This window comes from Hibiscus syriacus, unplaced genomic scaffold (genome assembly GCF_006381635.1).
Source record: "Hibiscus syriacus cultivar Baekdansim isolate YM2019G1 unplaced genomic scaffold, ASM638163v2 tig00110257_pilon, whole genome shotgun sequence".
Classification (NCBI taxonomy): Eukaryota; Viridiplantae; Streptophyta; class Magnoliopsida; order Malvales; family Malvaceae; genus Hibiscus; species Hibiscus syriacus.
Genome location: NW_024062648.1, coordinates 707,072 through 720,094, shown reverse-complemented (window position 1 = coordinate 720,094; position 13,023 = coordinate 707,072). Strand labels below are relative to the sequence as shown.

The 13,023-nt window shown below is 32.4% G+C and overlaps 1 protein-coding gene across 1 annotated transcript; it reads right to left on the bottom strand.

Annotated features, from left to right (window-relative positions):
- Positions 1-8,300: 8,300 nt before the first annotated feature.
- Positions 8,301-9,494, bottom strand: LOC120114940 (AT-hook motif nuclear-localized protein 20-like). Its single transcript, XM_039135709.1, has one exon. The coding sequence runs from the start codon at positions 9,456-9,458 to the stop codon at positions 8,313-8,315; it is 1,146 nt and encodes a 381-aa protein (XP_038991640.1). The 5' UTR covers positions 9,459-9,494; the 3' UTR covers positions 8,301-8,312.
- Between the last annotated feature and the right edge of the window lie 3,529 nt (positions 9,495-13,023).

Sequence of the window (13,023 nt, the reverse complement as noted above, 5' to 3'; positions counted from 1 at the left end):
TTTTTTTAAATATTAAGCGTAAAATTTAATTTAAAAGGATAGTATGAGCCAAATTAATAAAAATAAATAAATATTAAAAGTTAGTTTTGTAATTATACTTTTTATTTATTTTAATAATAAATAATATATTTTCAAATATATTATAAAAATAATTAGTCATTATAAAAAAATAATCAAACTAATAATTAAAATATATTTAAAGCTAGATCAAATAAATTTAAAAATAATTGTGCATTATGAGATTTAAACTAGAAAAATTCTAAAGACAAGCCAAATAATTTACACAAAACTAAAAATCAAACCTCTATACTTGAGATTTTAAAAACCAAATGCATATATAATAAGCAAGAATAGTTCACTAAAAAATATCTTATTTCTAATTGAAAATTCCCACTAAAAACTATTTATAGCCCAATTATTCTACTCTTTAGTAGTTTTGTTTGGCAAAATTGGCCCAGTAAGATACGTGGGCTTTTTTATTTAGCCCAATAGAGCAAATAAAAATTTATTTTGGGATCTACGACATTTTCTATAGTGACATGGAATAAAACGGAATTCTATGAACACTGTAGAAAATGTCGTAGATCCCACAATAAAAATCGAGATGCACTAATGGGTTTAAATAAAAAAAAACTCATTATCCTTATTGGGCCAAAAAACCATTTTGTTTTGCAATTGGGGTTGTTGATTTATTTTTAGGCAAATTATGCGTTTAGTGCCTAAACTAATCTAAACTTTCAATTTTTTTTAAAACCAAATCTAAAATTTAGTTTTTGTTTATTTTGGTACCCTCATTCAAAATTTAACATTAAGTTTTGAAGAAAAAAAATGAAAGTTTAGGTACTAAAACGGATAAAAACTAATAGTTTAGGCACTAAACGCGTTAAGTTTTTAACAACGAATACTAAAATAAAACCAAAACTAATTATTATATATGATTTTAAAAAATTGAAAGTTAAGTACTAAAAATGATCATAATTGATAGCTTAAGTACTAAATGTGTAGTTTACACTTATTTTTATAACATCTGGCCTAGCAATTTGCCAAGATAAAATTACACTATCCCCCATTATTTCCTTTTTTTCTTCTTCTCATTCTTACCCAACTTTTTAATCAACCTTTTACCCTTGAAGGAATTTTTAGGGTAAACTATACTAGAGACCACTCAACTATAGATCCTTTTTCATTTTTACCACCATTTTTAAATTCTTGTCGATCAGGTCACCTAACTGTTATAGATCCTATAAATAGAAGTGAAGATCTCAGTGTCAAGTGGTGCGAGAGGAGAGTACACTTACCCAGCCTATTCATCAGCTGATAGTAATACGAGGAACGTGAGCAATCTTAGGCCAGTCTTCACCGGTTTCTTCCTTGCATCTTTCAACTAATTTTGCACATCCTTCAATCCTCAACTCTTGGAGTGCAGTGAGGCGTTGCGTCCCTTCTGGTAGAGACGACAACCCTGGGCAATATCCAATCTCTAGCGTTTGAAGGGAAATGAGATATAGGAACCACGTTGGTAAAGTTGAGAGATTCTCCAATCCTAAGATGTACAAGTGCTGCAAAGTTTTGGTGGATCCAAGAAGAATCCATTGGGGAAGTGACTCCACCTTGGGTAATCCTGCAATCAACAATTTTCGAAGGCTGCCATCTTCTTTCCCTCCAAGTTCCACGTCCATACTGAGATCAAGCTTCTCACAACCTTTAATTACCAAATTTTCTAGTGCAGTCAGATATTTTAGACCTTGTGGCAACGAAATCAAGTTATCGCAGTCTTGGATAAGCATGTTCGAAGGGCTGTTAGGCTTTTCATGTCATCAAACAAATATTTCAAATTTTCACATCCAAAAAATCCCAACGTGCGAAGAGAAGTCAGGCACCCTATTCCACTCCCTTGCAAACTCCTCTGTTTTGTTGTTACCGCTAATACTCTAAGACTAATCAGGTACCTTATATCTTTTGGCAACTCTTCAATTCCCTCACGACAAGAAAGATCAAGTGTTTCCAAACTCTGCAAATTGCAAACGAAATTTGGAATTCTTTTTATATTGACATCTATGTTCAAATATCGCAAACGCTTTAAATAACGGATAGTATTCGGCAATTGATCTAAACTGCACCCTTCCAAATCTAGCACCCTTACATGTTTGGACCTTGAGATGCATTCATCAATAAGGGGTTCACTACCAGCCTTCTGTTCTTTATTTGACCGCAAAACTAGTGTTCGCAAATGGCCCATGTTATTCGGCAATAGAGAGGCACCCTGCCCTAACAACTTAAAACATAAATGTCGTACACTACCAGTCGAACTAACATCATTTTGTGCCACTGATAGTGCAAGATCGTGTACTAAATCATGCATTTTGAAGGTGAAACCAAAAGGCACATCTTCAAGTTCTTGGAAGAATGATCTTGACCACAACTCATGTATGTACCGATTCCCAATATCTTCTGGCTCCTCATTTTTGTTTGAAGATTGCAAAAGCCCATTTGCCATCCACAATGCCACTGATAGTGCAAGATCGTGTACTAAATCATGCATTTGAAGGTGAAACCAAAAGGCACATCTTCAAGTTCTTGGAAGAATGATCTTGACCACAACTCATGTATGTACCGATTCCAATATCTTCTGGCTCCTCATTTTTGTTTGAAGATTGCAAAAGCCATTTGCATCCACAATGAGATCAATCCACACTATTGAATTCAAAATCTTTCGGAAAAACTGAGCAGAAGGCAAAACATTGCTTTAAATACCAGGGCAAGTGATCGTAACTTAGTTTGAGAGCAGGCAAAATGTCTTTTTCCTTTTGTTCTAACTTCCCATAACTCGCTCTCTCTCACAAAATCATCATGTTTCTACCCTGGTTGAACAAAGTAGGCCACCTAATGTCTTCACAGCCAAAGCAATCCCTTCACATTTTGGAACAATTCTGTCCCAATTCTCACTAGATTTGCTGTTGTTTCTCTCACCTTCCTTGAAGGCAAGTTTAAGAAACAAAGACAAACAAGTCTCATCAGAGAGATGCTCTAAATCATAGGGAGAGATTGTGCCTGTGATTGTAGCCACTCTGTGACTACGATTTGTGACAATTATTTTACTCCCCTGAGCAACCCCACACAACAATCTTTCAGCTCACTCATCTCTTCTTATCTTCGTTCCAAACATCGTCCAAGACAACAAAACATCTTTTTCCATTCAGACAATCTTGTAAAACCTTTTGTAATTCCTCCTTATTCTTGTTCGTACAGTCCATAGCGGTGGCAGATTTAATGATTTTAATCATCAGTGTTTAATATCAAAATCTTCAGCAACACACACCCAAATTCTCGATTCAAAATGCCTCTTTACTCTTTCACTGTTAAACACCAATTGGGCAAGGGAAGTTTTCCCTATACCACCGATTCCAACATAGGAAGGACAGGGATTCTTCCCCCTCAGTTGGATTCATAAGAAATGTGTGATGTTTTTTCATCTTCTTCTCTACCGATCACATTAGATGTCTTGACAAAGGAGTAGGTTTCCCTGTCAGCATGAATCACATTTTTAACGGACGTTCTCAAGGAGATTAAATTTGGACTTGTTAGTGCGATCTCATCCAACATTCTTTTGCCTTTTTTATTCCGAGCCATACGAAAACGAAACGCTAATGGATTGGATCTAGAAAAGAAATGTCGTACCTTCTTCCAGTGCTTCCAAGTTCAAGGACCTTCCTTCTCAGCTTCAATCTCAACATCGTCGAACAGATCTTCAATTGATAGCAAGCATCTTCAAACTTTCGTAGCCAAAAGGTAATCTCCCGGTTATGCATCTGTTGCTCTTCAGCATCCTTCAGCACAGCTTGGAAAGCCACAAGCACGTCCTTAAGCTTATCGAGGTCGTCTGGGACACCCCAGATGGAGCAAGTTCCTGGAAGGCAGCACTGCTCAGCTTTCCCAACACAGTTGCTGCGACTTCGACTGCAAAAGCCTCGGCCATGTTTGAGGTGATGGGGAAAAAGGGTTGTTGGAGATCATAGCTGAAGTGAATTCTAAAGCTTGTTATTTGATCTGCCGTTGTGTTGGTGAAGCAGAAGCTGCATTATTTACAGATAAGAAACAGGAATCCAAAGTAGACGTTGACGAGACTTTTGTGGTGTTCAAGTTCTTATTTATTTTATTTTATTTTATTTTAAGGCTTTGTTCAGTTTGGACAAGTTCTGGTCCAAAATCTTGATATAGGTACTGATGTTCTCTGGCTTCTCAATCGGCTTCAATCTGGACTGTTGCTTTGGTCTTGGAGTTTAATCATTTTTAGTTTACCCAAATTGATATATATATATCTATATATATAGATATGTTGGAAACTCACATATGATATGATGGGAGATCAAACTTGGAAACCAAGATCATACTAGAAAAAATATTATTGGAATAAGCTATTACGAATTTCGAGCATGTACCTAAAACAAACCATATATATTAAATTTAATTGTCATTAAATCAATTCAGCTAATTTATGGGTGGTCTGCATTTTATTAGCCCCAAGACTAAGTCAATGGTTCTCTTTCAAATAATTGCAAACTTTTGTTAGTCCGAGTAACAATCCAGACGAAATTCAAAATCAGAGGAAATAAAGAAATTAAATTTATTTAAAATAAATAAAGATAAAAATAAAATATTCTTGATTTTGATATTTATCGGAAACAGTCAAGACATGTCGTTATATAATTTTATAAAAATTAATAATGTATTTATCCCAAGTAAAAGGTTTGCATCGCTCCACTAAAATGCTTTAATCAAAATAATTTAGATGTCAAAATCAAGCGAAGCAATGAGTTGGTTTGATAGAAGAGAGAGTTGGGTGAGTTGAGGAAATTGGGCGGTGTTCATAGGGATGTGCAAAATTACCTGATCCGGTTGACCGTCTCGCCGACCCGCATCTAAAAAAATCAGGTAATTCTTTAAAAAAAAATTACCCGACCGGGTCGGGTACCCGGCCCGACATTTTCCGGATCGGGCCCGGGTTACAAAATCTAGTTTTTCCGGGTATCCGGTTAGTTTTTATTTTTTTTATTTTTTATATATAATTATATAAAATATAATGAATTATTTATATTATGGATTATTATATTTTATGTTCAGATATTAGAGTATGTAATTCGAAGTTTCGAACATTTAAATTTGTGTATATATTTTTTTAAATTAATAATTTGAAAATAAAAAATTAAAAACCAGGTATCGGGTACCCGCAAAATTCAGATACCTGATTACCGAGTACCCGTAATATCCGAATCAAGAAACGAACCGAAAAATCGTCGACCCGAAAATTCAAAATACCTAAAAATCAAATACCCAAAAATCTGGATACCCGGATTTACATACCTCTAGACTGCTCATTAAATCGCGTGATGGTGCAATTGAGCAAAAGTCATTACAAAATCAAATCAAAATGATTTCCTCTTTTTTCCATTACAATTTTTTAATAATTAAAATTTTAGTGGAAGGAAGAAAAAAGAGAAATCCTTTTTCCCTCTCAAGTTGCATGCATTTATCGAATATGATGAAAGGAAACAAATAAATTAAATAAATAAATAAATAAAAACAATAAAGTTGTGGATGGGGTGAAGTCTAAATCAATGAAAGTTTCATGCCTTTTTTATAGCATTAATATAAAAAAAATTCTAACTAACTAACTATATATATATATATATTTATTTTTTTATTTAAGTTTTTACGCATTATTTCGGGTTAACTTAATTTATTTGTTTATGCACGAATGAGACATCCGTAGTAAAAAATTCTATTATTTCTTAAGAATTTAAGTTCGAACACCATAGATGTTAAAGTATGAACGTTTAATGTAAAAGGTTGATATCTATTTTTGAACAAACTCATTGTGCTTACCCTAAAATTAAAAAAAATTAATTATTGGTTTGTCAGGATAGTTAAAAAAATCTATTAAAAATAGACAATCAATCAATATTTGATATGTGATCTGATTTTATATATATTTTTAATTTTTTAATTTATAAATTTTCAAAAAAAAAACACACACTCAAACTTTTTCATATTTTCCAAAACAAATACTTAAAGACCTTCAATTTCATTATTGATAAACCACTCACTACAGATCACTCACCTGTCGATTGGGATGGATGTGTGTTGGGATTTAGAAATTTAGGGTTTAAATTTATGGATTTAGAGGGTTTAAGCTACGTGTGACGGTCGAACGACAGGTGGGTATGCAGCAGATAGCGACATGAAATAATCGACGAGTGAGATTGATGCTTTATTTTTTTCAAGGTCAGCGCGCCTCATTAAAAACCCTTCTAAACCGATCAAGGAAAAAATAGTACCAAAATATATTAATATCATGAAATTACATCATTTCGAATGTCATCAGTAATAAAATTGGGACGTTTTTAAGATTTTAGAAATATTTTAGATTTTTTTTTAAAAAATAATTATTATTTTAAGTTTTCCTAATTAAATTTTTAAAATTTTATGCACATGTCATGTGTCGCATCATGAGTGGTTGAAGGTATTTTTTAACGACAGTTACGGTATATGTACTTAAAGTCTAAAGTTTAGAACGCTAAACACACACATTGACCCAAAAAATTTAGACACTCAAATAGAAAAAAAAAAGATATAATTTAAATATTTTTTACTAATCTTCTTATATGTTTTCTATTCCTCTAATATATTAAAATATGTATGACTATTAATTTACATTGATTTTTAGTAAAATAAGATGTTAAATCTTTTAAAAGTTTAAAATTAAAATAAAAATATTTTAATTAAAATAAATTGAATTATAATAATTACACTTACAATAAGATTTTTAGTAATTAATTCGAATCAATCAACCAGTACGTAGTTCGAATATTAGATAATTCATATAATAAAACGGTATGCAATGCTCCATTCAGGGAATTAATGCATGCCAATTTAAAAATTAATTTTCTGCTTTTGCAGTCTGGTGATAGTGATGTGTTTGGTTGGGGGAATGTGAGATTTTTATGGAAATAGAATCTACAATCTCCCGTTTGGTTGACTGGGAATATCATTCCCGGTAATCTTACATTACCAATAGTGAATTTTTTTAGGTATATTTCCGGGAATGTCATTACCTCCCTTTCCTTAGGTATTGTTGGATTACCGGCGTTTTGGACTAAAATGCCCTTAATTTTTTTCCAAAAATATACATATTCTGTCATTGAATAATAAAAATTCTACGAATGTTAAATTACAAATTTATCCTTAAACTATTTTAGATTTTCAAAAAAATATATAATTAAAATTTTATATGAAGTTCAGGAGTTAAAATAAAATTTTACCCTTTCATTAAACCTTTTTATATTTTCAATTTTGTAAAAACAATTATATAAATTTTATGAATTTAAATTTTTTAAAGAAAATATATAAATATTTTCTAACTTGATAAAAAACAAATATATAAAAAGGATAATTTGGTCAAATATACATTCCAATAATCTTTTATTCCTTTAAATAAACACGATAATCTTGCATTCCTGCTAAATCAACCAAACACAAAATACAACATTCCCAGTAATCCTATTCCCTGATAATCTTTTATTCCCACTGGTAATCTTACATTCCGTGAACCAAACGCTCCAAAAATGGTATGTTTAGACAGATTTTAATTTACAACAAATTGTGTGTGTATATATATATATTAGTCAGTAAAATAATTTATAATAATATGTGTAAAATAAAAAAAGTCAAAGATTTAATGTAGAAAAATTATTTTAAGGGAAAAATAATAGGAAAGAGAGGAGAAAAATCATTATGTTGAAAAAGTGTACAAGAATATTTGTAGCTAAACATGATTTAAATCTTAATGAATTTACTTTTGAATTCTAATTTTAGTATCAATTTCTTGTTTACAAAGGAAATTTGTATGGAAAGAAATCTACTCAAACTCGGTTTCCTATGATCTTAATATGCCCGAAAGAAAAAAAATAGAGTTTTACATGAATTGAACTTCTCCTAATAGCACAAACCGAGCGACCTCATGGGTAAAAGAATTGTTGTTACTCTTATAAATTCCAAGTTCGAATACTAAAAATACTAGGGGTGTGAGTGTTCGAAGTTAAATAAATAAGAATTATATTTAAACATATATTATATTGTACTTACGTATTAATAAAAAAAACGTCCATGTCTACCAAACTAAAAAATCAAACATAAAAGCATGGCATGAAATGAGATCACCTAGGTTTTTTGCTTTGTATTTAGAGGAAATATTTAAGTACAAAACACAAACATTTTTTAAAGATGTATGAAATTAGGTTTCAATCTCTTACATATTAGTAAGGTGGTCGCCCATGTGCCCAAGCATAGGCCTCATGCCCTAATTGACCTCCATTGGGGACTAAATTGGGGGGCAAATTGTATATGGGAAGTGATGATGGATCAAGCAGACCTGCCTGTGGGTCGTTGCCGCTTCTGATTGTCGGCGGCTGAGAGGTGGTTGCTCCGTTTTGGATCTGATCGCCGTGGGGACCGCCTTTGGCAGCTTCCTCTTCGTCTTCTACCGGCAATCTTTCGTATGTTGCGTTGGCAAACGTTGCTGCAATGACCATAACAGGCCCTGCTGCCACAAGTGAACCGACGACACTTCCGCCTACAACTTGCCCTTGACCACCGGCTAGGTATACGGTAAGCCCTGTCGAGCCCGGTAGTGCCGGTCCAGGAAGGAAAGCTCCAGTCAAAGACAAGATTTCGAACCTCCCTTGGAGAGCAACCACCGCTCCGGGTGCAGCTGGTTGTCTAAGCGTAACGTTCACGACCGAGCCGCTGCCACGAAGCACGCAGACGCCGCGTTTCCGTCTCCGGGCGAATTGAGCTATGCTTTCGGCTACATCGGTGCCACTCGCAACTTCCATGACATGACTACGGAGCGCGTTAGGGCTATCCCTAGTGACAAAAATGGGTGGTTTAGGCTTGTTCTTGGAGCCCGGTGGTCGGCCTCTAGGCCTTCGGTTACCAATCTCGACATCCCCCTCTTTCGGTTCATCGCCGGTGTCCCTATCGTCGTCGTCATCGTCGGCGTTACTCGTGTTTTTGCCCATGTCGTTGATTGAAATCTCTAGGTCACGTTTGTTCAAGGCAGCTGAATTGCCGGCATGGTCCATGGCTTGTAGATTCAACTGATTAGCCCACCAAGGAATCGCCATAGCAAATTGAACTCGAAGCTCGAGTAAACTAAACCGAACAGCAACAAAAAACAGAAGTACTAGGTCGATTTTTTCCTCTTTGTCCAAACAATTTCCATTAAAGGGTTTGAGACAACAAGAGAATATAAGACGAGAGATGTAAGAAAAGAGAATTAGATGCAATTCCGGACTGGGAATCAAGTGAAGTGAGAAGAAGAACATAAAAAGGAGAACCAACTCATCTCTCTGTTGAAGATCAACGACCCAGAAATGTTTTAAGAAAAACAAAGGTAGCATCAAACACAGGAGAGAGAAGAAAGAGAGAAAAGGAAAGAGAAAGAATAAACTAAAGCACCAAGATATAAAATTTGAAGCATTCTTTAGGGAAAAAAATAGAGGAAAAAAACTATTTGAAACACTTGGAACAAATGGATCAAATGTTCTTTTCTTTCTTACGAGGTTGAAACTGTGTGTTCTGCTTTGATTTGAGGGAGGTACAGGCTCCATGTGTCTAATAAATTGATAAAAAAAATAATAGTTAATCGTTACAAAGTATGAACATATATGCCTAAAAATAGTTCTTTAATTCGAAGTATAATTCGAACAATTATATCTATAAAGTGTATTCACGATTATGTTATCTCAACGATGAAAGAAAAAGTGTTTTTTCTAGAGGTCCCTAAACTCCGACAGTTGTATCTATAAAAAGTAAGTAAAATTATAAATCCTTCTGGTTATAATATAGGTCGGGAGTGGCTCTCCCGGTACAGAGCCAGGGTATACCTAAGACTCAATTGAGATTTACATAGGAATTTACATATTGCTCACCAAGAATATCGGTGGTAGAATTTGAACTTGGTCTTATAACCTCAAATTCCTGAATTTCAACCTCTTGTACCAACACTCGTCAAATATTACAACATATGTTTGCCCCATATATCTTATTAATAGTATTTATTTTTTTTAGAACAATATTCAATTTTATCAATCGATCGATTATCGCTAGTCAAATTTTTACATACATTCCTACCGATAATCAAACATCTATTCTGATTTAGTTTTAAATAAATTTAGATATGATTTTTATATCATAAAATTTAAACCAGAATAAAAAATTAATTAAGAACCCATAAATGCATATTTTATGTTTGATGAAGCTCAAACCTAGATATTTAATATCCCCAGATGGTCGGCACTTTATCAATTGAAGTAATACTTTTTATTTCACTTATATTTATATCTATATATTATACTAAATATCACCAAGTCAAATAAAATAAAAAGCATCGAAAAAAAAATAAACATTACACTAGAATTTAGGGTACTTAATTTCACATTTTGTTAACTTTTATTTTAAAAAAATTCATTTATTTTGAAAAAAAATTGATTTTACATTTCGATGTATTAGTATAACACATCGATAGTAAAGAAACAGACAATTATAACATCATTAAATTAAATAATTGTGTTTAATAAATGAAACTATAAGAGATGTAATATATAGATTAATATAGATCACAAAGAAACATGAAATTTATATAAATTATTATATTTTTTTGAATTAATCACTGATATCCGATCTATTAACCGACTAATTCAGATTGGGTATTCCAGATGCGAGGGCGACATTCCAACTCAGTTTGCTCCATTCGCAAACGACATGATTCAAACTTCTTACTTAAAGGACCTAGTATCTCATCCAACTAGACCAATTGGTTGTTGGTATTATTTTTATTTTATTTTGAAACTATATAAATCATTAATTTTAATGGGTAAATTAACTTTTAGAGGGCTTTGGAAATTAGGGTTTCATGGGGGTAACGTGCGCGTGGGGGAGCGTGTCGTCGTCTCATGCCCCAATTCCTTTTTGTTTTTTCCCACATAGTTTAATTAGATTAAATATGGGAATGACTTGAGAGCCTTCGCATTAATTAGAGGCCTTCGTTATTCGATTTTAATTAAATTAATCGATTAAATTAAATTTTAGTTCAATTAATTGATGGGATAATTATATGTTAGATTAGTTGACGTTGAGAAATTATCAATAGTTTGATTATCGATTAATTCAATTAATTTTAGATTCTTTAAAAATTAAGATCTAATGTTAAATTTTCGAATCTGAGTTAAATTTTAACAAAAATGAAAAATTACCTAAATTAAACTCAAATTAATCTACTTAAAAATATGGTAACTTTCGATTAATTCGAAAATCGACCAATCTTTCCCAAGAGCCCACATCGACGACGAGGTTTGACGCCTCGATGTCGGCTCTTCGTCACCTGGCCATGTAGTATGTTCCAGGAGTTGGACATTAAAGTGATACATGAGTAGGATTCAGAAAGTCGTGAGATAATCAGACTTTATTCGATCCGATTAATAAATTTAAAAAAGATTCAGTTAACGGTTAAAGAAAAATCAATTAATTAAATTTTGATTAATATAATTATGTCACTGACTTAATTAATCGATTAGACACCCTAACATCCACCACATATTGTAATTTTTCTCTCAATTTATTTATTCCACTAAAAACTTTTCAGACTATAACATAATTCGAATTATACATTCTAACAAATTGAAGGTGAATACGGATATTGATAAATGATGTGTATTATCCGGATGTCGTACCTTAGACAATAAAATATTAAGACTGTCGTATCTTAGACTATAAAATATTAAGGTTGTCGTACCTTAGACATCCCCATACCATAGATAAGAGCAATAAACAACAAAACCAATGGAGAAGCGAAGCTATCCAAACTAAAACTATTTCATCTTGAAAATCTTATTTCTAATTAACGATAATTATTTGATTGAATTGAGTTAAGTCAAAAAATTAAAATTAATCGAGTTGACAATAACTATTTTAGGATTTATACCTTATTTGATTTATTTTTTATAGTCAAGTCAAGTCGAGTCAATGTTTTATGTTTTTTGTTTAAATTTAATTGTAAATGTTTATAATATTATAGTGCGGATTGATTCAACTTAACAACTTTCTCTAAGCATATAGAATATACATATATATTTCTCTAACCGTATAATATATGAGCATGAATATGGAGAAACATATATGTATTCAACTTAACAATTTTCTCTAACCAGTTGTTCTAGTGAGATGAGACACTATATCCTTTAAGCAAAGTCAGGGGTTCGAATCCAGGCGATTGCAAATAGAACAAACCGAGTTGGTAGAGTCGTCCTTGCCTCTGTAGTACCCGATCTAGATTAGTCGATCAATAGATCAGATACTGATGGTTATACCATTTTATTTTATTTTTTTAAAAATGTAATTTGAGAAAAAATTATCAATGAGAGTACAGAAAAAATTATCAATGAGAGTATAGACAAGTCAAAGAATAGATAAAAAGAAATAATTTGTAATAAAAAAAATTGCAGTAATAAAATCAAATTAAATAAAATACAAAGTTGAGGGACTAAATTATAAAAAAAAATTACATTTGTTATTAGAGTTCTATAGTGGTAGAGAAACATGTGATTAAAATTTGGCAAAAAATGTACCTAAAAAGGAGTTAATAGGACTGGATATTCGACCGAGTCAAGTTTAATTGAGTTAATTAAATAGACAAATTATATTTATCATTCAAATTCTATTTTAAATTTTTTCGAACCAAGTTAAATTTATGAAATTTCGAATTATTACTGATGTTCGAAATCGGCCACTGCAAATGCTATGTTACTTGGATTTTCCCGCAAGTATCATACAAGTTTATTCAATAGTTGCTTTTGTATTTCCAAGATCAGACACAAAGTACTTCAAGAAGAAAGAATGGTCGGAACAACATCGGAAACGGGCGTGCCGCCACGCCGGAAAACTAATAAGTGGATGTCCTCAGCTGTC

Excerpts from the sequence above, each read along its gene's own strand:
- LOC120114940 (XM_039135709.1), bottom strand. The coding sequence starts at position 9,458 with ATGCTACCTTTGTTTTTCTTAAAACATTTCTGGGTCGTTGATCTTCAA.